Consider the following 25,619-nt stretch of genomic DNA (forward strand, 5'->3'; position numbering starts at 1 on the left):
CCGAGTACTTTTCCCACTTTATCGAGCCGTGGGTCGCGGGTCAATCCTGGATGAGCGGTTTCCGATTTTTATTTTTTCTTCTTCTACACCTTAACAATTTTGATAAGAAAGAGGAGAAGATATACAGTAACAGTTTCCGAAAAAGAAAAAAGACGAAGAGGTAAAGGATAAAAGCTACATACAACTGTAACGATTTTTTTTCTTCTGTGCATTAACGATTTTGAAAAGTAATTAAATTATTCACAACAGCTATGTACAACTGTAAAAAAGCTAAATAGACACTTTAATAGAAGGAATATTGTCAAAATATATCCTTCTAGTAAATTACTCTAGTGAATAGGCACAACAACTATGTCTAGCTACATACATATTGAATATTGTCAAGTCACATACAACTGTAAATAATAACATTAATAATAAAAATAATAATAACATATATCACTTTAATTCATTATTATTTTATTAATTAGATTTTTATAAAAATTTTATGGAGTTGTGTAATTTATATAAATATTCATATATTTAGTGTAAAAATAGTCAATTTTAAAAAGTCAACAAAAGATATCCTGCTATCCACTATCATCCGCTATCCCATTTTTGGGGTTGGCCGCTTCGCTCCGCTATCAGATATTAATAACTCTGCTCACACTCTTCTGCATCTTTGCGTTCTTTGTTTTCTGCAATTTCGAAAAAACTCAATGCAGAAAATCATCTCATCTAGATTCAACAAGTTGAATCAGTCTTCAAAGTTCCCAAACTTCATTAAGTTCCCAAACTTCATTATTATCTGATAAATTCAAAATTTCCTTCTAAGTTCTAAATATGCAGCAATTGTAAATTCTAAATCCAATTCCATTTCAAAAGAATTTGAAGTCTGGGAGCAACAGAATCAACTCCTACTTATCTGGCTTCAATCAACAATCTCCAAGGAGATGTCGAGACATGTTTTTTCTTTTCTTTATTACTATTATTATTTTTTGAAAAGCAAATGTTGAGACATGTCATAGGTTGCAAAAAACTCATGGCAACTCTGGGATAAAATCCACACTTATTTTTAACATGACAATGCTAAACTTTGTTAATTAAGGTGTGAACTCAAAACACAAGACTAGAAGGCTACATTGTTTTCGAATTCCTCTGATATAATGTGTAATGCAAAATTTTAAAAAGAAAAGAAGATAAATATAGTGCATATGATATTCTTTAAAGAGATACTAGGTTTATATCTTCAATATCTACATCTATTACATGCAAATGATATTTAAAGACACTAAATTTCTTAAATCTATAGATCTTCTACCAAGATCCTCACAATCCTTACAAAGTAATAGCAGAATGCAGAACTTCAACAAAATAACTGCAATAGTCAAAAATGAAATAGAAGAAAGGAATCTTACAAACTACTTATTCTGATACTACTATGCTGAGTTACTCTTATCTATCTTAAACATTTCCTATAAGCTGCAATTTTATAACACTGCATTCAATATCAAGGTCTTCCAGACCCTCCCAAAATGGCTCTTCTGGCTTTGCAGACCACAGAACAGCATTGATAATCCATAGTAAATATGTACAAATTAAGATTTTAAAGCATTTTATAATTATCAGTTGGAAATATAAACGTGGTCAACATATTTAATAGAACTTAATTATCATTTCTAAAACTAATATATTATACCTTCCAAAGAGTAACATTAACAGGATTTTTCTTCCATGAATCAACAGTAAACCGGATCAGTTATCGCCTAGATCTCAACTAGATAATTTCCGATATTCTGAAAATTTTCCAGATCAGTATGTCTGTCCATATCAACAATGTAGCCATACCCAATATTAAGAATCTGTCAACATGTTAACTGATTAACAATGAATTAGTACTGGATTTTTGAATAATAATAGAGAAGCATTTCATATACAAATAACATATCTCTTAGAATTTGGATTAAAAGTCTGACATAACCTCACAAAACCGGATTTTGAAGTTATCTTTTATTCAAGTGCAGTTAGTTTTCTTAATCTCAAAAAAGGTGAATTTCCATTAAATGAGAGGTATTTTAGGAATGCATCATTCAAAAAAAGTAAAAGTAGTAAAGTTTAAGACTACCAAATATGAATACTTTTTTTGTTTGTATTTGAGACTAGAAGGAGTATTTAAGACTAAGATCCTGTTATACCAATTATAATCTTGGGAAAAATAAGAGGGCATAAGAAAAAAAGCAAATAGACACTCTGTCATCTACATCAATAAAATTGTAAGTAGAGAGGAAGAGAGGAACCTGTAACAAGAGCTGGTGTTTCTTCTTAATAGACTCTTAGATTGAAGTACTGTTATATATATCAGAATGTTGAGTATCAACTTCTTACAATAGCTATAGAATATTAAGACAATGGATGGAGTAATCACTCATTGCAGTAAGGACAATTACAAGAAATATGAAAACAATACTCCCAAGATGAAATACCACTACTGGTGTGAGGAAGGTTCTCACTCCCAGTCCTGCTACCACTCCAATCCAATCCCCCCTTGCATCATGCGTGACCTCCTCCTTTAAACAACTCTCCTTCCCTCATTCCCACGCTTCCATCCACTCCTTGACTGCCACGTGTGCAGTTAGTTATTCTCTCTGTCCCCACCAGCTCCTCATTCCCTTTTTTACCCCTCCTTCTATACACAAACTTCATAGGCCTATCACTTCTCCTGTGAAGTTCAGACTAAGAATCGTAAAACTAGTGAACTTATTTGTTTTTCTACGATCTTAAATAGCGAGCCCAAAAAAGTTAATTATATGTATAATTATATAGAATCAAGTCAAGCTCTAACAAAATAAATATAAATAAAGAAACAAACGATCTTTGTATAATTGGATGAACGCTCTAAAAGACCACACATTACATCATTTAACCCAAAATTTACATAGACTCAATTTGAAACCTCCATTTATTTAGGATTATTAGTCTATGTTATACATATAGAGTTTAGTATTCAATCTTGTCTTCTGTATCAAGTTATTAATATCCTCTTATAATTTCTCTCATTCTTTTACCTAAAACTCTTAAATTCAAACAGAGTACGAATTGTTAGGATGAAATGAAGTGCCATATAATATCTCAATAGGCTGCCGCATTGACATCCACATATCCGATTTGATATATACATAGGCTAGTAATTGCATCTCTATTTTTTTTGACAAATTAGTAAAATCGTATCTTATATTTTGTATGTCTAAAATAAGAGATTTACATGCTTTCTGTTATTGAATTGCAGCAGCAATATTGAGTATGTAGTCCATAATTTATTATAAGAGGTTCCCCATGACAGAATTGCAGCAGCAATATTGAGTATGTAGTCCATAATTTATTATAAGAGGTTCCCCATGACAGATAAAGACAATTTTATCAAAGAAAAAAAATAAGTGGATTGATGTCCTTTATGTGAGGAAAAGGTTCATCAATCTCAGTATCATTGGTCTAACCTAAGAGACGACTATCAGTCAATTTAGGTGTAAAATCTCTTAAGCAAAAAAGAAAAAAGAAATAGTTCTTGAGCCACGTGACTAGAATAGAATGGATCTTACACCACATTGTCAAGGTACATCAAGTTGTTAAAGTGCATTTAATTAGTGCCAGTCAATTATTCAATGATTTTAATGTCATTTATTTAGATATATCAAAGGCACACTTTCAAGTACAACTATTTATGAGAACAGTTGTGCTTTTCTGATTGTGTCTACTATCATTGCAGGATGGACGCCGAGTGTGGTCACTCAAGGTTTTTGGGAAACCCATAACTTCATGCACAAGAAAAATATACTTTTTCTTTTACTTAAAACAAGAAAAATAAACTTCTCCATTCTAATAATCAACAAAGCATAAGTTTCATTTCAAAAATTGTTTTTCATTCTATAATGATTTGAGTTTACAACAGTATCTATACATGAACCCAAGCTTATCTTGCAGGCAACTGACAGGACTTTGCAGAACTACAACATTATAACTCTTAACTAACTGTAACAGTTACCTAACAAGGGTTGCTTTGAAACACTTCATACTCTAGGTCTACTTTAAACTTTCAAACTAAAAAAATAATTTAGAAATATCTGCATAACTAACATGACGAAAAAAATGTGCAGCTCCTACAAAATTTTACAACACACCTGAATCTCCTGCACTGTGCTTCATCTTGAAGGGTATTACATCACCTAAAGCGTTTTTCACCTTCATGGTTAAGTTCAATAGAAGCAGAATAAATGAAGTGAACTAGTGCTTCATCAAATTCTTCAAGTTCACCAGAATCCCGTAATTGCCTATATGAAGGAGCCATGAGGTTTGCGGCAATGTCAACCAACTTCCACAAAGAGAGGTTATAAGCCATTTTAATTATTTTAATGGACAACTGCTTAGAAGAACCAAGACAAGACATAATCGCATTCCAGCAGGCTTCCTGAATACTTTCCAAAATCCAGAACTCACCAAGCCAACAAAGCTCCACATATTGCTGCAAATGGAATAGCTTTTCTTGATCATCCATGTTAACCCACAAACAACCAGAAGGAGGATTCGGCAGCTCATCAGAGTAAAACCAATGTACTAGTTTAACCAATGCTTCCCAGCTAATATCAACCTTTATGACTTGTGAATGACTGCAAAAGTAAATAACATCTAAGGCAGACCCTCAAAGGAAACAGATATAGATCAAAATGCAAAGGGCCTCAACATTTAAAGCAAACAAAGAATAAAATGATGGACAACTTCTTATGAAAAATGGAAAATCCTTGCTTCAAAGTTTCAAGGATGTCCTAAAAAAAATCTAGCGTTGAAATACAGTTAACATTTCATGGTTCCAGGTCCTTTTAACCATTAAGTTTGAAATTTAAGACTCGAGAACATGGACTAAAGAGTTTTGAAACAATACTTTATCAGAATATGCCTGTAAAGAGTATATTTGAATCTCGGACCTTAGTCATAATTCAACCACACATAACATGTTGCACAGACATTGGGCAGTATAAGATCTAAACACACATGCATGTCTTCTTTTTGACCATGTTTCTCAATTTTCATGTGCTCCAGCTTCAATAATACACAAAGCTTTTAATTTGAACTTCTAGGTGTCATCTTCATCATTTGTATACCAGAAAAACTGTAAATTACATAAAACTATCAATTGTCTAAATCAATAATCACCTCTCTTGCATTCCTGATCTGAACAAACCCTGTAAATAGTCACAGCCAGACTGCAATATAACTTTGTGAGCATGCAAATGCCGTACTGGGTGAGGACATAAATTACATGTACATCCAACAAACTCATTCGATTTAGCTTCCATTATGACATCACTGAAAACAGAAATGAACAAAATCAGAATTTCTCTCCCAAACTACTTAACAAAAGTTAGCAACAATCACTGTTAACATTTTTCACTGTGTAAGAATCTTTTACTCTCCCAAAATGACAAGCCGATAAATTTCTATAAATATAGAAACTCCAATCAATATGGATTTAAATCTAACCAACAGTTGTTTTGCTATAAACTGTGTAGTACAGTGGCATTAGGTAGCAAATCGCAGCAACAGTTTCCCAGTTAATAGTCCTTTCAGAAAAGTAACTCTTTGAAAAATGCGGAATGAACCTAGTAAAATATCAAGGAAGCTACTCAAGTGTATATGAAAGGAAATAAATATAGATATAGACATGGGCAGACAAGAAAACATAAAAGTCATGAATCACATGCAACCTCTACATATCTAGAAGAATCTGGTCAAGAAGCAAACCATACAAAAAATAACTTCCAGCTGAATCAGGAGATGAAGTAAGATTAAAGATGGGGAAAGGTGCGTCCCACTTTGGAGATTGTCTACAAAGCAGTTGCAAGAGAGGTTGTAGATTGCAACGCTTAGCAAGAACTTTGAGCTTCTTTACAGTTTCTTCTTCTGCTGCATGCAAGTGTCCCAAATACACATATTCCAACAATAACAACAACGCTTCATAATCAACATGAGAAGAATAGCGAACTTCTCTCACGGTCTCTCTAACAAAACAATCTGTTATTTCTTTAGAACTCTTACTACTAGATAACACTTGAGAAGGTAGAAGTGATGGACATCGAACAGCAAGAATAACACCATGAACACTCACAGAATCCCCATTTGCTACAATGAGTCGCAAATCTGCATATTCTTCCTTATTAAGAGATTTCCCGATCCTTTTGGAAAATTCATTTGGGAAACCATAAAATCCAAAATAACTTAGAATATAAGAAACATACCATTTCACTCCAGGACTGAAAGAGGTGCTACTACAGATATCATGAAGTTTGTTAACTAATTCAGTGTTAATGTTTGTCACCTCTCTAGTAAATTGCTGAGGATTGTCTGGTAAAAGGCAACACTGATGAAGAAATTCAGCTATGCCCCACAGACCATAAAATAAAAGGATATTGGAACCTTCCCAGCCTCCTTTACCAGTCCAGCAACAAGACCTTTTATGGAATACAGTATGCAAATGAGGAGCAACTTCAGACCTTTCCATATGAACATCATTACTTAAGCATCGTTGGACAAGAAGAACAACAGCCTTTATCCCTCTGCTTTCTATGATACATCTTTGATACTGTGGTAAACTTGTAAGACAAGTTAACCCAATTAAGTTAATAATAAGTTGAAGTTTATCAAATGAACTATAGCTTTTCAAAGATGATAAATAATCTATGGTATGTAGTGAATTTTTCAAGCATGGATCGCCTTTGACCTTTAGTATATCAGATAATACAAATCTAGCATGTGAAGAAATATAATTACATGGAGAATAAATCATCATTAGAACAGCCCTTGATACTGGTTCACTTTGAAAATTATCATCAACGTCATTTTGACATATCCGGCACCATTTTTGAATTGCATCCACAAAAGTGAAGCTGCAGAAAAAAGGAGAAATTTGCCCAGCATCAATGCCATGAAGGTGTAATAAATGTTCAGCTATGAAATTTTAGAAATATAATCAGTGGTAGTAAGAAACTATACCATAGAATACACTATAGTACCAATATATACATACATTTGAAGTCATAAAAAAATGATAATGGAAGAAAAACAACTTACCATGCACACATAATAAGTAAGTTGATGTGGAGTTCACTCTCATGGGTATAACTGTAAGGGTTTGAATTTTCTGAACAATGAATTACAAGCCACCCAAGAATGTTCCACACGTAACTCCTCACAGCAACGTGATAATTGACTTTCAGTCCCTCTTTCACCATGGATATTTGTTTTTCCAATGACAACACAAGTTCAGTTGATTGATCGTGAATATTTTCAATCAGAAGACTAAGGAGGACTTTATCAATTCCTTGTTTCCAAAACCTGATATGATGATCGCCAGCCCAACGAGTAATTAGAGCCAGCTTACATGCTTCCACTAATACAGAACCATAGTTGTTCTCAATTTTTTTGGAAGACGGACCTGTCTCTCTCATCCCACAAATTATGGCATCAACAAGGGCTTCACCACACAAATCCATCACTTTTAAACAATTTTCTTGGGATCTCTAAGTAGGAAAAAGTAATGTATGTTAAGTACAATGCTATCTATATTCCAATGTTCATCATATAAAACATTAACTCTTACCAATAGACATTGAGCAAGCCGAAACCCCTCTATCCGAACATCATGAGGGTTTGATTTTCCCATCGCCTGCACAATCATTTGTAGAAATACTTTTCCACCCTCGATGAGTTTTTGCACTACAGAATCACATAAAGCTGGTAACAAAAATATTAATCAGTTGATCTATATACTTGACAATATAAGGAGGATAACAAGGAAATATTTTTTGTTTTCTTGAGTGTAAGGTAAGAGAGGGGTGTACTTTAATACCTAAAGATGTGTACAGCTTTAGAAGAACAAGTTTAATGGAACTATCTGTCTTTATATGCATGTTTGCTAAAACTTTCATAAGTTCAACATCATTACAAACAGGGAACCTAGATGAAGACCACCTCAACAGTACTGTACTCAAAAGTGAAGCCATCTCCAGAAAATATTCAACTTTCTTCCCATCACAGTCTTTAATATTTTGAACAATACAAACGGAAACCTCTGTTTCTTTCAGTGCTTCAATAACAGCCTTCTCACTCGTAGCACTCAGATTTGAGATTACCAAATTCAAAGCAGTAGCAGAAGGTATTGCAACTTCTACTTGATGTGAAGATAGCAAGGATGATAGACAATAGACAAGATCCAACAATCGCAATTGCAACTGTTGGCTCGGTAAAACACTAACTAACTTCACAGCCACATTTGATGCCATGCTTAACAAGGGCTCACTTTTGCATTGAAGAATCCATAACAATGCTCCCAAAATATCAGCAGCAGATTCCTGATGAAGTAAAGCACGTATTTCAATTTCATTAAATAATAGCATACATCAGCCAAGAAGGCCAATTCATCTATAATGTCCCCTTCTCCCTCCCTCTATGTACATGTGTGATTGCTGATTACTCCCACTTTTTTCGAAAATAGAAGATGCTACACTATCCATAACTGTAGCTTAATAACATACTCTTTTTGTTAACCAAGTTATGGTACAAGGTATTTACAGCCGTTTAACGAAGATTGATTGTTAGTAGGCCACCAATTAGACACGTATATGTCAGACGCAAGCCCAAATTAAATTAGGCAAAATTGTAATTAGTAGTATATATTGTATTTAAATAGAATAAGGATGACAAATAAGGGATATCCGGTAGTCACTTGGTGTGGTTTGGGAGAGACTCGGCTCTCTAATTCCTAGAGGAGTGGTTGGTTATTTATGTCAGTTTTTATATTTGTGTGACAGTTTGTAACAGTTGTAACTTCCATAACTGCCCTATTGGAGTTAATAACTGCCATCTATCAATAAAGTGTGCATAATTACTTATCACCATCAATCCTAATTATCTTCATATACTCTAACTTTAACGTTGTATAGTCTGTCCCTAACACTAATCTTCATCTACTTAAGGTGTCCGAGTCTCTTCCCATTCAAATCAACCATATGTTGGTACTAACATACTCCTTCTAAAAGTGACGTGGGAGTGTATATTAATGGTATGCTAACTAAAATAGTCATTTGCTTTTTAGGAGTCTATGTTTGCATATTTTAAAGCAAACGGATAGAGCAGTGGAACAGAACGAAATGGAACGGAACATGATAAAAACGTCACTCTATTGTTTGGACATTTCATGATGGAATGAAACAAAAATGTTATTCCGCCTATTTTTGAGCATATAAAAAACGAAGATAACCAATAGAATGAGATGAAATGCATTTTGTCAATTGTCACGTTCCACTCCATTCCATCCTCTTTTAATCAATCCAAACAAATCAAACATAATCTCATTACACTCAATTCCATTGCATTCTATCATATTCCATCAATCCAAACAAAACATGTATCAATAAATCTATTAAGTCGCTAATACAAGTAGTGTAGAGATTTCCTATTACTATAAAGAAGTAGAAAATGCACCTTAACGATGGAATGCCGTATGACACGTGCATCACCTGCAATAGAATCAAGAAACGCAGAAATTGACCGGAGTACATTTTTCTGCACTTCAATGTTAACACACTGCCACTTCCATCTATTTGTCTTGTCATCAAAGTATCTGTCAACTTTTTACAAATTAGTAACAAATACATGAATGAACAAACAATAGAATTCAAACAAGATAAGTATGAAAGGTTTTGGAAATGTGAAATCGAAAAGGGGAAATTGACCTGGTTCCCAGGTTTAAGGCGTGGAGAAGACGGCGATGGAGGGTGAGGACGTGCGAACTGATGCCGCGATCGTTTTCTTTCTCTTTTGATGATTTCGTAGTTGAATGAATCATGATTATGAAGAAATTCGTATGTGAAATTGTGGAGGAGCTAAGCTCAATTCAAGTTCAACTCTCTATATGGTTTGAACACCGCCACAATTTTTTTTTTTTTTTTTTGCCAGATATGAAGTCAAAACAGAAATGGTGATTGTCGCGAATTTTGGTTTGAACCTTGAACCCCTTTTGTTTATCTTAGAGAAAAATACTATTATACATTTTTCTTTTAATAAATTCTAAAAATTAGTTTTATTTAAAGGATATGTTCAAATCACATTAAGATTAAGATGTCAAAATTTTATTAATACCAAATTCGCTAAAAAAATCAAACATTATATTAAAAGAAATAAAATAATAATAAAATATGTATAATTTATTTATAGGTTATTAATAAGACCGTTTGATTAATTTTTTTAATAATTGAGATTTGGTGTCAAATTAAATTTTGACACTTTAATATTATTTAATCTATTCTTTTTTAAAGTTTATTTTAAACCCGTAATTTTTTTTAACGTATGAAAAAATATTAACCTGACTACGTCAAACATAAAGTGGTTTGTTTTAATTTTTAAAATAAATTTTCTTATCAAATAATTTTTATAATCTTGTAAGTAAATATTAGAGGTTTTCTAATACTTATTTTTATAAATTAAAAAACTAGTTTTCACATTCTATTATATAAATATTTATTATAGAATATTAAAACATAGCTAAAATTACATTATTTTTAAAAACATAGTTTTCACATTCATGATGTTAAGATTGTGAAGGAGAATTAAGGCTGACACTTTTGACCGCCATCACGGGCCATGTGATGGCTGCGAACATATCTTTACTTTGTGACTAGAGATGTGGAGAGTGGAAGTCGTTGGCCTTGAGAACACACACATTATGTAACACCCCTCTAATAACCCGCGGCAAATAACTATATTTTTAAAATCAGAGTAACACGTAGAGAGGCATCACAATTCATAATTAATGAAAACACACGTCAGTATAAGTCATGCATTACTGAAAACACCTGAAAATCATAACTCATTAATCAAATTCATGTTCTACGCAGCGGAAATACTTCATCAAGTCAACATTATGTCGCTAATGTATCAGACTTCAACCAAAACAATTTAAAATACAGAGTTACAATCAAAACTCCAAACAAACGTTCCCAGTGTTACAACTACCAGAGCATGACACCTGACGCTAACTAACACTGACTCATGAGCTAATCCTCACCGAGTCGAACAGCCGCTATCCTCAATCTGAAAATGACAACATGTAAGGGTGAGCCTCATCATAATTAACAAATGTTATAAGGTTATAAAGCAATAACACGTCATAGTTGCATCATTCACCCAATTGTTTCATAAACAGCTATTCAAAACAAGTTAACCAACAATCAAACACATCATTCAACATTTACAACACTGGAATACATCCAATCATGTTATAAATTATGCACATGAATGAACTGACACTATGCATGTGGTACCAATCATCATCGAATGGGGATAACCCATGACCGATCCAACATCGTCCAAGATACGGCCCTGCCAGCACAGTTTCCACACGATGGGAATCATGCCCTTCACTGATCCAACACACCCTTATGGATACAGTATCATCAATGAACATGAATGAATGCAACATATATAACATACTTCTACTATCATCATCATCAATCATCAACATCATCATCATCATTCAAGTATGTTCATATATATTAACATTATTCAATTACAACTCCATAATCATCATACACAAAACATACACGTATTTGCCTCAATCATCATACTCAACAAGAATAGCATAAATGTATTTTCATCATTCTAAAAACCAATCACTCATCATCACGTAGATTATCCTACAAGGTTCGTTTAGCTCAAAACGGCGCATCAAACGGACCAACGGTTAAAAAGTTATGCATCTTTGAACTTTTAAAAACATCTCAAAACACCAACAGCACGCGGCGCCATCACCCGTTCGCGGCGCGCACTGAGCGTCCCAGAATTCATTGGCTCTCTGCCAAGCTGTTCGCGGCGCAAACATCCACACGCGGCGCGAAACGAGAAAAAAGTTACGCCTTCGCGGCGCGAACACAGGTACGCGGCGCGACCTGAGCGTATCACAACTTCCTGGCATTCTGCCCACCTGTTCGCGGCGCCACCCTACGCACGCGGCGCAAACCGGTAATTTCAGAAACCCCAACCTGCAGAAAACAACATTCTATGCATTCCAAACACACCCAATACATACCAGTGCGAACATAGATACATAGATTGCCCAAAACAACACAAATTACGTCTCACAATGCATCAATTACGCATCAATTGAGACTATAACAACACAGACATCATAGATTCACACATAGAGATCAAAACATCATACAATTTGACTCAATCCCTAAACCTATCATATGACTCAATCGACCCGAATTCCACATCTATTCAGTATTATCAACCCCTAGCCCGATAATAGATGATAATCATATAAGTCCCCCTTACCTTAGACAATTTCTTGATTCTTGGTCTCTCCCTCTACCGTTCTCCTTCACGTTCCTCGTTCCTCAGACTTCTGTTCTTTCACGTTCTTTCTTTCTTCCCAATTCCAATTATTTTATGAAAAATAACAATAATAATATTAGTAAAGGGCCTTCTTATCTCACACCCCCCCTTCTACTATTTCTCACATGGCCCAAATGCCATAAACCATTATTTATTTATTATTTTTCACAAAATCCTTAATAATTCTAATTATTAATTCAATATCCTTGATTAAATTAATATTAAAATTATACGGGCGTTACAACTCTCCCCCACTAAAAGAGTTTTCGTCCTCGAAAACATACCTCAGGTAAAGAGCTCTGGATACGAGTCCTTCATCTGGCTCTCTAGCTCCCAGGTAACATTTCCTTCAGCTGGTCCTCCCCAAGCTACCCTGACTAACGCTATTTCCTTGCCACGCAATTGTTTCAGTCTTCTATCTTCAATCCTCACAGGCAATGTTTCAACCGTTAAGTTGTCTTTTACCTGTACATCATCTACTTGGATCACATGGGACGGATCTGAAATGTATTTCCTCAACTGAGACACATGGAACACATCGTGCAAGTTTGCAAGCCTCGGCGGCAAAGCGATACGATATGCCAATTCTCCCACCTTTTTAGAAATTTGGAACGGTCCAATAAAACGCGGAGTCAACTTCCTTGACTTCAATGCCCGACCAATTCCTGTCATAGGAGTAACTCTCATAAACACATGATCTCCCTCTTGGAACTCAAGTGTCTTCCTTCTTTTATCGTAGTAACTTTTCTGACGACTCTGAGAAGCTCTCATCTTCTCCTGAATCATCTTAATCTTCTCTGTGGTCTCTTGTATCATTTCCGGACTAATCACATCACTCTCACCAGCTTCGTACCAACACAACGGAGTTCTACACCTCCTACCATACAAAGCCTCAAACGGAGCCATACCTATACTCGAATGATAGCTGTTGTTGTAGGTAAATTCAATCAAAGGTAGATAACTATCCCAAGCACCTTCTTTTTCTAATACACAAGCCCGTAACAAGTCTTCTAACGACTGAATTGTTCTCTCAGTCTGTCCATCCGTCTGCGGATGATAAGCAGAACTCAACCTCAGTTTAGTACCTAAAGCCTTCTGCAAACCTTCCCAGAACTTAGACGTAAACCTCGGATCTCTGTCTGACACGATACTTGAAGGAATACCATGAAGACTATCTATCTTCTCGATATACAACTGAGCTAGCTTCTCCATCGGATAATCCATTCTCACCGGTATAAAATGTGCAGACTTTGTCAACCTGTCCACCACGACTCAGATAGCTTCACAATTCTTGACACTCCTCGGCAAACCCGACACAAAATCCATTGATATGCTATCCCACTTCCACTCAGGAATAAACATCGGTTGCATAAACCCAGACGGTTTCTGATGCTCAATCTTTGACTTCTGGCAAATTAAACAAGAGTACACAAACTCGGCAATTTCTTTCTTCATTCTCGGCCACCAAAACAACTTTTTCAAATCATGATACATCTTGGTAGCACCAGGATGAATACTCAATTCCACTACGGTGTCCTTCCTCTAGAATACGTTTCTGGAGTTCAGTAATATCAGGGACACAAACTCGGTCACCAAACCTCATTATACCATTTTCATCAATTCTAAATTCACCACCTTTGCCTTGATTAATCAAAGTCAACTTACCTATTAACTCAACATCATCCTTCTGACCCTCTCTGATCTCTTCAAGAATGCCACTAGTCAGCTTCAACATACCCAATTTAACACTAGTAGGAGTACCTTCACATACCAAACTCAAGTCTCTGAATTGTTCAATCAAATCCAATTCCTTCACCATTAGCATAGACATATGCAAGGTTTTCCTACTCAATGCATCAGCAACAACGTTTGCCTTACCCGGATGGTAGTTCAAACCAAAATCATAATCTTTCAGGAATTCTAACCATCTTCTCTGCCTCATATTCAACTCTTTCTGGTCAAAGAGATACTTCAGGCTCTTATGATCACTGAATACCTCAAATCTCGAACCATACAAATAATGTCGCCACAACTTTAAAACAAAGACTACAGCTGCCAGCTCCAAATCATGAGTCGGATAATTCCTCTCATGCACTTTAAGTTGTCTCGACGCATAAGCGACTACCTGATGATTTTGCATCAATACACCACCTAAGCCCATCAGCGATGCATCACAATAAACCACAAATGATTCTGTCGGATTCGGCAAAATCAAGATAGGGGCACTAGTCAACCTCCTCTTCAGCTCTTGGAATCCCTCTTCACATTTTGCATCCCAAATAAAAGCTTGTCCCTTTCTGGTTAGTTTAGTCAATGGCAATGCTAACTTTGCAAATCCTTCAATAAACTTTCTGTAGTAACCTGCAAGACCAAGAAAACTACGAATCGCTGATACTGACTTCGGAGCTTCCCATTGAGACACAGCTTCTATCTTTGTAGGATCAACAGCAATACCATTCTTAGAAATCACATGTCCAAGAAAACTGACTTCTTCTAACCAGAATTCACACTTCGACAGTTTGGCAAAAAGTTGCTTCTCTTTCAACAGTCCTAACACAGTTCTGAGGTGTTCGGCATGTTCTTCCTTACTCTTGGAATATATTAGGATATCATCTATAAATACCACCACGAACTTATTGAGATAAGGATGGAATATCCTATTCATATACTCCATAAATACACCAGGTGCATTAGTAACTCCAAACGGCATTACCGAATACTCGTAATGTCCATACCTTGTCCTGAAAGCGGTCTTCTGAATATCATCGTCTTTCACACGTATCTGGTGATACCCAGACCTCAGATCAATTTTACTAAATACTCGCGCTCCAACCAACTGATCTATCAAACCATCAATCCTCGGCAATGGATACCGATTCTTGATAGTAACCTTGTTCAATTGTCTGTAATCTACACACAGCCTCATCGAACCCTCTTTCTTCTTTACTAGTAACACAGGCGCACCCCACGGAGAAACACTAGGACGAATAAATTTCTTCTCCAGCAATTCTTCTAACTGCTTCTTCAGTTCGGCCAACTCAGACGGCGACATACGGTACGGTGCCATCGACACTGGACTAGTTCCCGAAATTAAATCAATAGAAAACTCCACTTCTCTTTCCGGTGGTAATTCGTTCACATCTTCGGGAAAAACTTCTGGAAATTCACACACCACAGGTAATTCGCCACTCGCCACCTTTTCTTTCACATTCATCAATGTGAACAACATTAACACTGTTGCACCATCCTTTATAGCTTCACCCACTTGTCTAGCCGTCATCTCCAGATCATCAGAATGAACTTCTTCAGGAAAGATTACTGTCTTCGAAAAACAATTGATGTGAACACGATTAAATTCTAACCAGTTCATTCCCAGGATTACATCAAGTTGTTTCAACGGAAGGCACACTAAGTCCATCCCGAATTCCCTACCAAAAATATCAACCGGACAATTCAAGCATGCAGATGAAGTAGTTACTGAACCCGACGCAGGAGTATCAATAACCATACTTCCATTTATTTCAGATATTTCCAAATTCAACCTCTCAGCACAATCCAAGGAAATAAAAGAATGAGTTGCTCCAGTATCAATAATCGCAACTAAAGGTGTGCCATGAATAAAACACGTACCTTTAATTAGTCTATCCTCCGGAGTGGTTTCCGATCCAGATAAAGCAAAGACCTTCCCTCCAGCTTGGTTCTTCTTCGGTTTAGGACACTGTGGGCTAATGTGACCCTCCTCGCCACAATTGTAACAAGTCACAATCTTCTTCTTACAATCAGCGGCAACATGCCCCACCTCTTCACACTTGAAGCACTTCTTCTGATTCAGCTTGCACTCATTCCTACGGTGCCCGACCTCACCACAGTTATAGCACCTGACGAAAGCACTGGAGTCTCCCCCACTAGGTTTCTTCCAACCACCAGTCTTTGGATTACCTCTACCATATGGCTTACCCTTATCCATAGGCTTCTTCCCCTTCCTATCAACTAACTCGCGAGAGTGAGATGACTTCAGCTTGAGATTATCTTCCTCGAAGATCCTACTACAGTCCACCAAGTCTACAAATCTTCGGATTCTCTGATATCTGATACCCTGCTTAATCTCATCACGGAGACCGTTCTCGAACTTGACGCACTTCGAGAATTCACTAGCTTCATCATTGTTGTAGTGGACGTAGTACTTTGCCAACTCAACAAACTTTGAAGCGTACTCTGGTACTGTCATGCTACCTTGAACTAGTTCCAGAAATTCAATTTCCTTTCGACCCCTTACGTCTTCAGGAAAGTACCTTCTCAAAAACTCTCTCTTGAACACAACCCAAGAGATAGCCACACCATCAGCTTCCAGTTCAGTCCTGGTAGTAAGCCACCAGTCGTCAGCCTCTTCAGACAACATGTGAGTACCTTACCTCACCTTTAGATCCTCAGCACAATCGATGACTCTGAAGATTCTCTCGATTTCCTTAAGCCACTTCTGAGCACCTTCAGGATCATGCGTGCCCTTGAACAATGGAGGATTGTTCCTCTGAAAACTGTTCAGCTGCCTGTCAGCACCGATCGCAGCTCCATTGGCATTTCCTCCCAGCACACCCGCAATCATGCCCAGAGCCTCAGCGATAGCATCATCGTTTCTTCCTCCTCTGCCAGCCATTGTTCTGCTTAAATCACAACCAATTTAATCAGAACGGAAGTATCGACAGTTAACTCTTACTAGTCGCATACACAAGAAAGTAAAACTGACACTAAGACTCTGGTCATAACGACCGACTATGCTCTGATACCACTATTGTAACACCCCTCTAATAACCCGCGGCAAATAACTATATTTTTAAAATCAGAGTAACACGTAGAGAGGCATCACAATTCATAATTAATGAAAACACACGTCAGTATAAGTCATGCATTACTGAAAACACCTGAAAATCATAACTCATTAATCAAATTCATGTTCTACGCAGCGGAAATACTTCATCAAGTCAACATTATGTCGCTAATGTATCAGACTTCAACCAAAACAATTTAAAATACAGAGTTACAATCAAAACTCCAAACAAACGTTCCCAGTGTTACGACTACCAGAGCATGACACCTGACGCTAACTAACACTGACTCATGAGCTAATCCTCACCGAGTCGAACAGCCGCTATCCTCAATCTGAAAATGACAACATGTAAGGGTGAGTCTCATCATAATTAACAAATGTTATAAGGTTATAAAGCAATAACACGTCATAGTTGCATCATTCACCCAATTGTTTCATAAACAGCTATTCAAAACAAGTTAACCAACAATCAAACACATCATTCAACATTTACAACACTGGAATACATCCAATCATGTTATAAATTATGCACATGAATGAACTGACACTATGCATGTGATACCAATCATCATCGAATGGGGATAACCCATGACCGATCCAACATCGTCCAAGATACGGCCCTGCCAGCACAGATTCCACACGATGGGAATCATGCCCTTCACTGATCCAACACACCCTTATGGATACAGTATCATCAATGAACATGAATGAATGCAACATATATAACATACTTCTACTATCATCATCATCAATCATCAACATCATCATCATCATTCAAGTATGTTCATATATATTAACATCATTCAATTACAACTCCATAATCATCATACACAAAACATACACGTATTTGCCTCAATCATCATACTCAACAAGAATAGCATACATGTATTTTCATCATTCTAAAAACCAATCAATCATCATCACGTAGATTATCCTACAAGGTTCGTTTAGCTCAAAACGGCGCATCAAACGGACCAACGGTTAAAAAGTTATGCATCTTTGAACTTTTAAAAACATCTCAAAACACCAACAGCACGCGGCGCCATCACCCGTTCGCGGCGCGCACTGAGCGTCCCAGAATTCATTGGCTCTCTGCCAAGCTGTTCGCGGCGCAAACATCCACATGCGGCGCGAAACGAGAAAAAAGTTACGCCTTCGCGGCGCGAACACAGGTACGCGGCGCGACCTGAGCGTATCACAACTTCCTGGCATTCTGCCCACCTGTTCGCGGCGCCACCCTACGCACGCGGCGCAAACCGGTAATTTCAGAAACCCCAACCTGCAGAAAACAGCATTCTATGCATTCCAAACACACCCAATACATACCAGTGCGAACATAGATACATAGATTGCCCATAACAACACAAATTACGTCTCACAATGCATCAATTACGCATCAATTGAGACTATAACAACACAGACATCATAGATTCACACATAGAGATCAAAACATCATACAATTTGACTCAATCCCTAAACCTATCATATGACTCAATCGACCCGAATTCCACATCTATTCAGTATTATCAACCCCTAACCCGATAATAGATGATAATCAGATAAGTCCCCCCTTACCTTAGACAATTTCTTGATTCTTGGTCTCTCCCTCTACCGTTCTCCTTCACGTTCCTCGTTCCTCAGACTTCTGTTCTTTCACGTTCTTTCTTTCTTCCCAATTCCAATTATTTTATGAAAAATAACAATAATAATATTAGTAAAGGGCCTTCTTATCTCACACCCCCCTTCTACTATTTCTCACATGGCCCAAATGCCATAAACCATTATTTATTTATTATTTTTCACAAAATCCTTAATAATTCTAATTATTAATTCAATATCCTTGATTAAATTAATATTAAAATTATACGGGCGTTACACATTAAATGTGTATCTTGTAGCGACAATGTTTTGCAGTTAAACCTTTACACGTGACCCTAGATTTTGAGGCAAAGGTGATCTTCTTAGAGTATTCGAATATTATGAGAGGATCGAGGCCAAATTGGGTCAGTTGGTGGTTATAGTGCATTTCCCTCGATCTTCGAACGCTGGTAGTGGGGTCGTTAGCTACTAATATATAATGGTCGAAAGAGAGAATTTGATATCCTTTTGATTCTCTTGCTCATCTGATCTAGATGAATTTTGTGTTTCCCCTATTGTGTTCGATCCCATACTTTACTGGCTATTCCCCTAAGTTTTTATATGTCTACTCCGATGACCCTTTCGATGGCCAAACAACTTGAATCTTCGTGTTCCCGAAGTTATGATTATCAAATGTAACAATCTTTACTCTTTTTGTATTGCGTTTACTTGTCATTTGTTAGGATTATTGGGGGTTATTTTCTTGGGGCTTTCCTTTTTTCTAGCTTTGTCTTTAACAAATCCAGAGTATGTAGGTGATTTTTAGAGGGAACAAAAAGTCCAAACTTACATCGGAGCACTTCGTCGTGCTTTTGACTTTGACCCAATTAACAATAAAGTAATATGGTGGTTATAGTCTCAATCGCGTTCTTATACTCATGATCCTTCTTTTTTTATTTGTCAGTAGTGAAGCAAAAACAGACTGATCTGCCCACCAAACCGACCTGGAGTCCAAAAATGAAGACTCGCCGTCATGGGTGGATCAGAAGACATTAGATAGGATTTTCACTTTCATTGGTAAAGGTGGCTTGGGTAATACCTTCGCCGAGATGGGCCCCTCATATGACTGGGGGTGCTTTCTCCAAAAAAGAACAAGATATTGTGCAACAAATATGAGGGGTGAGTTTTTCCTCTCCACGAGTGCTTATTTTCCCCGAGTCTCCGAAAGGAAAGAGAAATGCTCAAGGTGCGACTTGGCGTTCTTATTATCGAGAAAGATCGACTTCTCTATGAGCTTGCAGGGTCGGCTAACATCTTGAGGGAAATGGGCGACAAAGTGCGAGCATTTAAGTATCCTTACTTGTTGGCTGAGAAACTTAAGATGTTGATTCCAGGGATAAGAAATAGGGATACCTCCCTGACATCAATATGAAAGGTGTTGTTCAACATAGAAACCACTCTTACCAATGTGAACAATGCTTTAGATTCTTCCCATATGACGATATGAGAGTTGGTAAGTCTTTTTTGGAAGCGACAATACTAGCATTTATTGGTACTGTGGAACTTCCATATTTGTTTTAGAGTTTCTATTTTTTCCCCAAAACTCAGCATTGATGCATTCCTGTAGAATGCGTTCTCTTGAACTATTTAAAGATATGTAGTTTCAGTACTTTAAAGGGGACAAACATATGTTTTCTCTGCCTGACCAAGTATCCTTATTTCCTCCATTCCTCTACTTTGTAGTGTGTCTTAGTTATTCAACTACTCATTTACTTGTCTCGTCCTTTTTGGAACTTCATTTGTAGATTTCCTTGCTATTGGCCAGTTTCTCTTCATGTTGTATGTATTTTTCTACTCTTTCTAGCTGGGTGTTAAAGGTTTTCATGGCCATGATCCCAATGCTTTATGCAAACTTAGATCTTAATTAGAGTCTGATACTTAACATACATTTTTTTCATTTCAATTTCGTCTCTTTTAACCATATAGACCTTCCTGTTATATCACTAAATGGAAGACCACAGAAATTCACCTTTTCATGTCTAATTGTGGCCAAACTTTAATCCGATTTTGAATGTTTTCGAGATGTTATAAAATTAGTGGTAAATCATATGTGAAGTTCTCCCCATGAGTTGATGGATTCATTTTTCAAATATTTAAATCAAACCATGATTTTGGCCTTCAAAGTGAGAACTAATAGTTTTTATTTTTCAGAGCCTCTTGCTCCCCTGAAGTTTAGGAGGACTTGTACATATTCCTCTAGTTCAGTTATCCCATTGTACATTCCCATTCCCAACATATTTTGTAATTCTCTGTGTATAAGACACTCGTTTATTATTATGCTAAATGTATTTTTGATAGGGATGCATATGTCCCCTTCGAAAGCACCAAACGAAGATGAAGGTGAGGTGTGGCAACGACGATGACAATGCCTCGAATGATAGATTTAGAAAACTTCCTCCACACCTTCTATGGCCTTGTGGTCGATAGTGTTGGGCTGATTCCATATGATCTTCATTGTAGCTTGTCATTATTCTGTCATTGACTCGAACCGATTCTCTTCTAAGTTTAGGTAGTGAGAGGTGGCTCGATTCGATTATTTCGATTCCCTATAATCATTCATTATGATGCTTTAAAACTTTTTCTAACCATGGATCGACGAGGAGTGTTGGATTTTGATTGGTTCTTTGGGGATTCACCATTCTGACGTTGAGTAATATGTTGAAACAATGATGAATGTTCTTACTGGCGATGCCAATGCTCGTGGTACCTGAAAACACTCTAACACCCAAATTTATAACTATCAGCAATGATAGGCATTTTCTTATTATAAATAGTGTGTATCTTGATTTTATACATTAAAGATTCCAGATAGGGTGTTACAAGGTGTTTTCCTAAAAGATGTCGCATCAATAAGAAGATTTTTCTTGCTCAAACAATGTGTAGTATAAATTTTGCACTGTAAAAAATAACGTAAACCAGTCACTCGACCACGATGCCTCCAGGATAAAACAACCCAATTTTATATTGTATGATTACTACTTGCACAATAGATAATCGTTCTAGAAATACATCCTCTGATGGCACAAAGATCAGTCAAATATAGTATAAAAATCACTCATAGTTTCTGGTATATATGCTAATCGTAATAACAATGAGAAATTCAAATTATTCTCCAAAAAGAATTAAATAATGGTCATTTGACCACTAAAAATAATTTCTCAAACAAGAGAAATTCAAATAGTTCTCCAAAGAGGATCCAAAAATTATACTTCATAATTTCTCAACTCAAACGAGGAGAAACTAACATAATTCTCTAAAGAGAATTCAAGAAAATACTTGAAAAATTCAACGAGGAGAAAGAAAGGGGGAGAAGATGGAAAAACTCAACAAAAACTTTTTTGGTGTGTTTTGGAGTGAAACATGTGCACTCCTTATATAGAGATGTAAGCTAGCCAAAGAATGTATTCTAAGCAATGTATTCAATTGACACACAACCACAAGTTTATTTCCTAACAATGTGGGTCTTGAGGAATTTTTTAAATTCATCATATTGAAACACGGAAATTTCCAACAATCCCCCACTTAAATTTAAAAAAGTGATTTTAGAAGTAACGTCAAACGTTTCTAAGATTGTGTACATGATCCACTCTTACAACTCCTTTAGAGATACAATATCTAACAGTGATGTGCTTTCTTCAAATTTGACGTCTTTTACCATTATAAAAATGGTTCTCAATTTTTGCAATAGCCGCGATACTATCGCAATGTATCAATACAACTGGTATAGGTTTTCACATAAAGGGATTTGAGCTAGCAATCATCTTAACCAACTTGCTTCTTCACTAGCAATCGCTAATGCTATCATTTTATACTCCATCATGGACTGAGACAAGATAGTCTGTTTCTTTAATTTCCAAGATATAACTCCTCCACATTGAGCATATAGCCATTAGTTGCTTTGGAATCATCTGATAAGATATTCCAATCTACACCATTGTATCCTTCAAGTACAACAGGAAATATCTCATAATTCAAACTGAGATTCACAGTCTTTTTAAGGTACCTCATGCCTCGCTCAATAGCTTGTCAATGCTCATTACTCAGTCTACTAGTAAATCGTCTACATACGACTCAGTCTACGCGTGATCCAAATATGAGTAGATCGTCTATATAGAGACATATGATAGTGCAAATGGAGTTCTCAAATTTGTAAAAAAACGCATTCTTCACTTTCATTCACTGTGTAACCATTCAATATTATTAGTTATTAAACTTCTCATGCCATTGCTTTGGAGTTTGTTTTAGACCATACAAAGACTTATCTAACTTACAGACCTTGTTTTCTTGCCCATGAATTACAAACCCTTCCAGTTGAGCCATATATATTTTTTCTTCTAAGTCACTGTTAAAAAAAAACTATTTTAACATCCATTTGGTGTACTATTAAGTTCTACATAGCAGCAATTGAAATAAGTACCCTAACAGATGTAATTTTAGTGACTGGAGAAAAGGTATATAAGAAATCTATATTTTTTCTTTGACTAAAACCTTTGGCTACACAGAGTGTCTTGTATTTATCAACTTTTCCATCAGGTTTTAGTTTCTTTTTCAAAACCCATTTACAACCGATTAGTTTTCAACCAGGAGGCAAGTTTACTAAGTGCCAAGTCATGTTAGATTCCAGATAATCTATCTCATCATTAATAGCTTTTTGCCACAAATATGCATTCAAGGGTGACAAGGCTTCTTGAAGATTTATTGGATCTTCTTCTAAATTATAAGCCATATAATCAGGCCCAGAGTCTTTAGTAACTCTTACTCTTTTACTTTGTCGAAATTCTGTTTCTACTTAGTTGTTGCTTTCAGTATTTCTTATCACAGGAATGTGATTCAATTCAGTGCCCCCACTATTTCTCAATTTGAAAGGAAATTTGACTTCATAGGATTCAACATCATTCGATTCTATGATCACTTTAACATTTAGGTCATAAAACCTATATGCCTTATTGTTTGCTGCATACCCAATGAATACACATTCATAGGCTCTACTTGCGAGTTTAACTCGCTTCGGATCCAGAATTATGATATAAGCCAGATAGCCCCAAGTTCTTAAATAAGACAAGTTCCATTGTCTTCTATTTAATATCTCATAAGGAGAGATCTTATTCTTTGACCTGAGAACTATATTAAGGACATAGCAAATAGTCAACAAATTTCCCTCCACTAGTGAGGTGTCGCACCATAATTGAACAAATTGCAACAACATGTTCAATAAGAGTTCTATTCTTTAATTTATTTATGCTTTACCATTCATTTTAGGAGAGTATGGTGCAGTCGTTTCATATACAATTCTATGTTGTTTATAAAATTCATTAAGTAAACTAGAATAATACAATTTCCCTATCACTACGAAGTCTCTTAATCTTCTTACCAACTCATTTTCAAACTCTTTACAAAATCTTAAACATATCAATTTCATTCACAAAAATATCATTCTTTGTGATGGTGTAAAAATCTTCCCCAATAGACTGACTAAACCTTGTCTTATTTAAAAGAAAACTAGATACAAGATTCTTCCTAATTTCAAGAACATGCATGATGTCCTTCAAGATTAAAGTCTTCCCGGAAGTGAAATTCAGCTACATATCTCCAATTCCAACAACATTAGTGGTGTGAGCATCTCCTAACAACACTTCATTTTCTTCAGTATTCGTATGTGTTTTGAACATAACACGATCATAACAGACATGACGAGACACGCTAGTGTCTATCCACCAACCATGTTGACTTTAATGATCATAGCAATGAGTTGCTCATTAGTCAGGTTAACTCATTTATTATTGGCATTTTAATGGATTTAATTGGATTAAATTGAGAAATAGAGCTATTGGGCCAAGTATGGTGTTAGTAAAGAGGGGGTGCTAAGTGTAGGCCTTTTACCAAGGTTATATTTTTTCTTTTCATAAAAACAAGGAAATAAGGAAAAAGAAGGAAATTGGGAAAAATAGAAGAGGAGAAGAGAAGCAAAAGAGGAGAAAGCAGAGAACGTGGAAGAGCATGGAAAGAGGAAGAGGGCTTTCAAGAAATTTGGCTAAGGTAAGGGGGGACTCAAATAATTAATTTAAATTCTAATTAAATTAATAAATGGAAAATATGGGGCATTACAAGCCCTACAAAGAAAATATGATATTTAAGAAGCTGGAACAAAGAAGTATGTTGTAAGCCGCTACTTAAAGTATCAGATGGTAGATGAAAGATCTGGGGAAACACAATTGCTACAAAATTGAGAAGATTTCGCATGAAATAGTTACTAAAAGTATCTGTTTAGATGAGTAATTCAAATTTCTTTAATTATTGATAAACTGCCCCTAGTTTGAAAGTGTTTAAAAGTTATACTTTGCTACAAAACAAAAGATGAAGTTTTAGTTGTTTCAAACAACAAAGAGAAATTCGATGTGGTTCTGAAGCTTACTGGAAAATCATTAAAGAACCAGAACTGTGATGTTGTAAACCGAATTAAGAATGGGAACCCTCTATGGCCCAATCTGCTCTGATTGCTAGGCAGCAGCCACCACCTCAAAGAAATGACGCTTCGATGTTCATTTGTTTTAATTGTGGAAAGTCGGGTCATATGACTAAAAAATGTAAGAGTCGACCTAAACTTGTTGCTCTGGTTAGCATCTCTTATCGTATTTTAGATGATAATACTGATTAGGAATATTATTTAGGTCAATTGGATTGTATGTTTAGGTTTTGGGGTTTTGGGAGATTTAGGTTGTTTTTGTTGAATTGATGA

The 25,619-nt window shown here is 36.1% G+C and overlaps 1 protein-coding gene across 5 annotated transcripts; it reads right to left on the bottom strand.

Moving 5' to 3' along the window:
* Positions 1 to 1,199: 1,199 nt before the first annotated feature.
* Positions 1,200 to 10,027, bottom strand: LOC131625149 (BTB/POZ domain-containing protein At1g04390-like). Of its 5 annotated transcripts, none has more exons than XM_058896046.1 (9): positions 9,762 to 10,027; positions 9,511 to 9,649; positions 7,877 to 8,378; positions 7,628 to 7,761; positions 7,099 to 7,547; positions 5,778 to 6,914; positions 5,185 to 5,337; positions 4,155 to 4,640; positions 1,200 to 1,841 (listed from the first exon to the last, which is right to left on the bottom strand). In XM_058896046.1, exons 1-8 carry the CDS (start codon positions 9,872 to 9,874, stop codon positions 4,196 to 4,198), a joined length of 3,072 nt encoding a protein of 1,023 aa, XP_058752029.1. In that variant the 5' UTR covers positions 9,875 to 10,027; the 3' UTR covers positions 1,200 to 1,841; positions 4,155 to 4,195. The 5 variants fall into 5 exon arrangements, with proteins under 5 accessions (XP_058752029.1, XP_058752030.1, XP_058752028.1 ...); XM_058896047.1 differs by lacking the exon at positions 1,200 to 1,841 and adding an exon at positions 1,884 to 2,698; XM_058896045.1 differs by lacking the exon at positions 1,200 to 1,841 and having other exon boundaries at positions 3,851 to 4,640.
* Positions 10,028 to 25,619: the final 15,592 nt, after the last annotated feature.

The sequence above is a fragment of the Vicia villosa genome, unplaced genomic scaffold (genome assembly GCF_029867415.1).
Source record: "Vicia villosa cultivar HV-30 ecotype Madison, WI unplaced genomic scaffold, Vvil1.0 ctg.000189F_1_1, whole genome shotgun sequence".
Classification (NCBI taxonomy): Eukaryota; Viridiplantae; Streptophyta; class Magnoliopsida; order Fabales; family Fabaceae; genus Vicia; species Vicia villosa.